The sequence below is a fragment of the Octopus bimaculoides genome, chromosome 10, assembly GCF_001194135.2.
Source record: "Octopus bimaculoides isolate UCB-OBI-ISO-001 chromosome 10, ASM119413v2, whole genome shotgun sequence".
NCBI lineage: Eukaryota > Metazoa > Mollusca > Cephalopoda > Octopoda > Octopodidae > Octopus > Octopus bimaculoides.
The window spans coordinates 14,005,883-14,008,801 of NC_068990.1; the positions used below are offsets into that span (position 1 = coordinate 14,005,883).

The following is a 2,919-nucleotide window of genomic DNA, read 5'->3' on the forward strand; positions in this document are numbered from 1 at the left end:
TGACGTCCATTCAGCCGATATACATTAAGTGCCGACTACATAAACAAACGATTCTTCGTTTTATTTGCTTTTTTCATTTTAAATTTGCTTTAACCCTAACCCTAACCCTACGGTTAGGGTTAGGGTTAATTGTTTCAGAATCGTTTGTTTATGTAGTCGGCACTTAATGTATATCGGCTGAATGGACGTCAGTGATTGGTTGAAATTACAGAAATACGACAACTTTAACATGGAATAATTTATGGATTTCTTTTTTTTTTAAGAAGACTAAGAGAAAAAGATGTTTTATATGACACATTCTACCAGTGATCCAAGTTTCAAAGTGTTTCGTTAATGAAAAATGTGGCCCCCGTTTTAAAAAAGATCCACTAAGTGTACCCTTGTTACTACTATAGATATAAGGAGCTATGCAGATGAGATAAAGGACATTTTATTCACAGACAAATTCAGATCTTGTGCTGGTGCTTTATTACGGTTTTAGAGTGCTTCAATTTACGTAATTGTTAAGAGCAGGTACCAGATCTTCTCAAGACTTGACCTCAGTGAAAACATATTTATCTCTTCATTGCTGTCATAAAACTGAAGCTAAATATTTCTCCTTTGGAGTCCTTCAGTGTCAAAAAATCATTGACAGTTCTCACATATGTTAGTGCTGCTTGGTTAAAGAATGTTGAAAACTGTGCCAAAACTGGTCGTGAACAAAATATCCATATGCAAAAGAGGCTATGATCTGCTTTGTGGTTCTATAGACAACTGCTGCTCATGCTCTCTACTACCCTCTACGGAATATGTTAATGGACATTTGCAAAAGAAAAATTAATTATTAACAGATAACAGAGGGCAGATATATGTATAATATGAGAGCAGATATATGTATAAAAGTAGAAAAGTCTTTATTGAAGGTTTTAAACAGTGAGCAATATTTAGATGAAAATAAAGAATTCTAAAAAAAAAAAAAAATGATACTGCTATTACTTCCAACAAAAGCAACAATTCAATGTAAATAATATTTAGCAATATCTATAATAATAACGTTCTCCAATATTAAGAACTTTCATTCTTATCTACAAAAGGAAATAACCTCAAACAACAAAATAATGTACAATTATCAAAATCACAGAATATAAAAAAGGGCAAAATAAATACCTTAACACGACGCATGAACCCTGCTAACTTTGACAGAAACTCCTCCAGATAATCAGAATTTGGTACACTGTTTTCTAGAAAAGCTGAAGAAAATAAAGCACTGGGTTCAGTAAGAATAAAAATCTGAGATAAGATGGCATACATATGTACACACACACACACATATATATATATATATGTATGTATATATATATATAGATATATATATATATATATATACATATACATATATATATATATATATATATATATACACACACACACACACACATATATGTTAATGCCTATTTTGATATTAATGAAAACAATTTTACATTAACTTGAAGGGTTACTTTCTACTTTTCTACAATGCAAAATTATAATTCTTAAACAAGAATACTATTGACAGAGACTTCGAAGTTTTGGCCAGTTAAGCCATTGTTGGACTATCTGACAATGGCCTATCAGCATAAACTTTGAAACCATTGTCAATAATGTTCTTGTTTATGAATTATAAATATATGTGTACAAATATATGCATGGTGTGTGTGTGTGTATATGTGTATATGTTTATGTTTACACCAGTCTATACCTAATGCTGATGTTTGTGTCATGTAATTTTGTGGTTTGAGAACTCAAGTTAAAATGATCAACTGAAATCCTTGATGCCCCAGAATGGTCACAGCCGAAAGACAGACAGAAACCACTGCAAACAAGAACAACGGTGAAAGACGAGACAAAAGTCTTTTTTTTCGAATGACACAGTTAAGGGACTTCAAAGAGATTCCTGTGAAGACTTACCATCATAACAAGTGTGGTAGAGCCACCAATTAAACTGGCCTGTTATGTGTCGGTTTTTGTTGTATGTGATCAGGTACTGAAGCAATGGATTATCAATCACAGAACCGATTTGAATTGGTAGCTACAAATAAAGATTAATAAAGATATTTATGAAAAGACCAAGAATCACTGTTTGACAAAACCTTGCAATCCTTAAATCTAACAACAATGAATTGGTATCACACTTTGCATCAAAACCTAAAGAATTTTACAATCACAGCATCTATAAGCTTGTTGACAAATGAAATAAGGTTCTATGAAGGAATGGTCATTATGAGAACAATTAAATATTTCTAGAAACATAAATAAAAACTTTACAATCTGACATAACTTTCATTCCAACCTGATACTTATTGGTATATAAGATATGCGACTCTTATTCTTTAAAATTGCTCTGCATCTAATGCAGCCATAGACTAAAGAGTGAGATAAGCATAAGTCCACTAGACACAATCACAATAAGTGTTACTAGTAATAAAGAATTGAAAACAAACTGAACTACCAGGGTCTAATAACAAAAACTTATAAAAAACTGCATATGATCCGTCAGCAGTTATGAGTAGGGATCACATACCTCAGTATCACATTACCCAGTATAAAATAAAGCACACATACATTATACATGTCTTACATTATTTATTGACTGTGTTGTCTTTAAGAAACATTTGTTAAATACCTAAATCAGTATTTCTTACATAAGGGCTATTTCATCAAAATAGGAAGGAAAATAAAGACAAAAAGCTGGTCTTACTTGAATTTGATCGATATACTGAAGAAGGTCTTCGAATGTGAGTATCCTGCGGAATGAAACTGTTTCAGGAAAGTAGTCAGGCCTCATAATATCAGAAGTTGGTGCATAATCATTTACTGAAGATTGAACCTGAGGAATTAATTTACTCAATTTGGCTTTCTTTCGAGCCTGAAAAACAAGACAATGATATCATTATTTCACTT

At 31.8% G+C, this 2,919-nt stretch overlaps 1 protein-coding gene across 1 annotated transcript in view; it reads right to left on the reverse strand.

The window, feature by feature from the left end:
* LOC106869229 (centromere protein I) overlaps window positions 1-2,919 on the reverse strand; it is a 25,241-nt gene that overhangs the window by 21,639 nt on the left and 683 nt on the right. The window contains exons 2-4 of the mRNA XM_052971229.1: window positions 2,717-2,884; window positions 1,927-2,047; window positions 1,147-1,229 (exon numbers count right to left, since the gene is read on the reverse strand). Of these exons, the coding sequence (XP_052827189.1) occupies window positions 1,147-1,229; window positions 1,927-2,047; window positions 2,717-2,884 (372 nt within the window). The remainder of the gene's footprint in view (window positions 1-1,146; window positions 1,230-1,926; window positions 2,048-2,716; window positions 2,885-2,919) is intronic.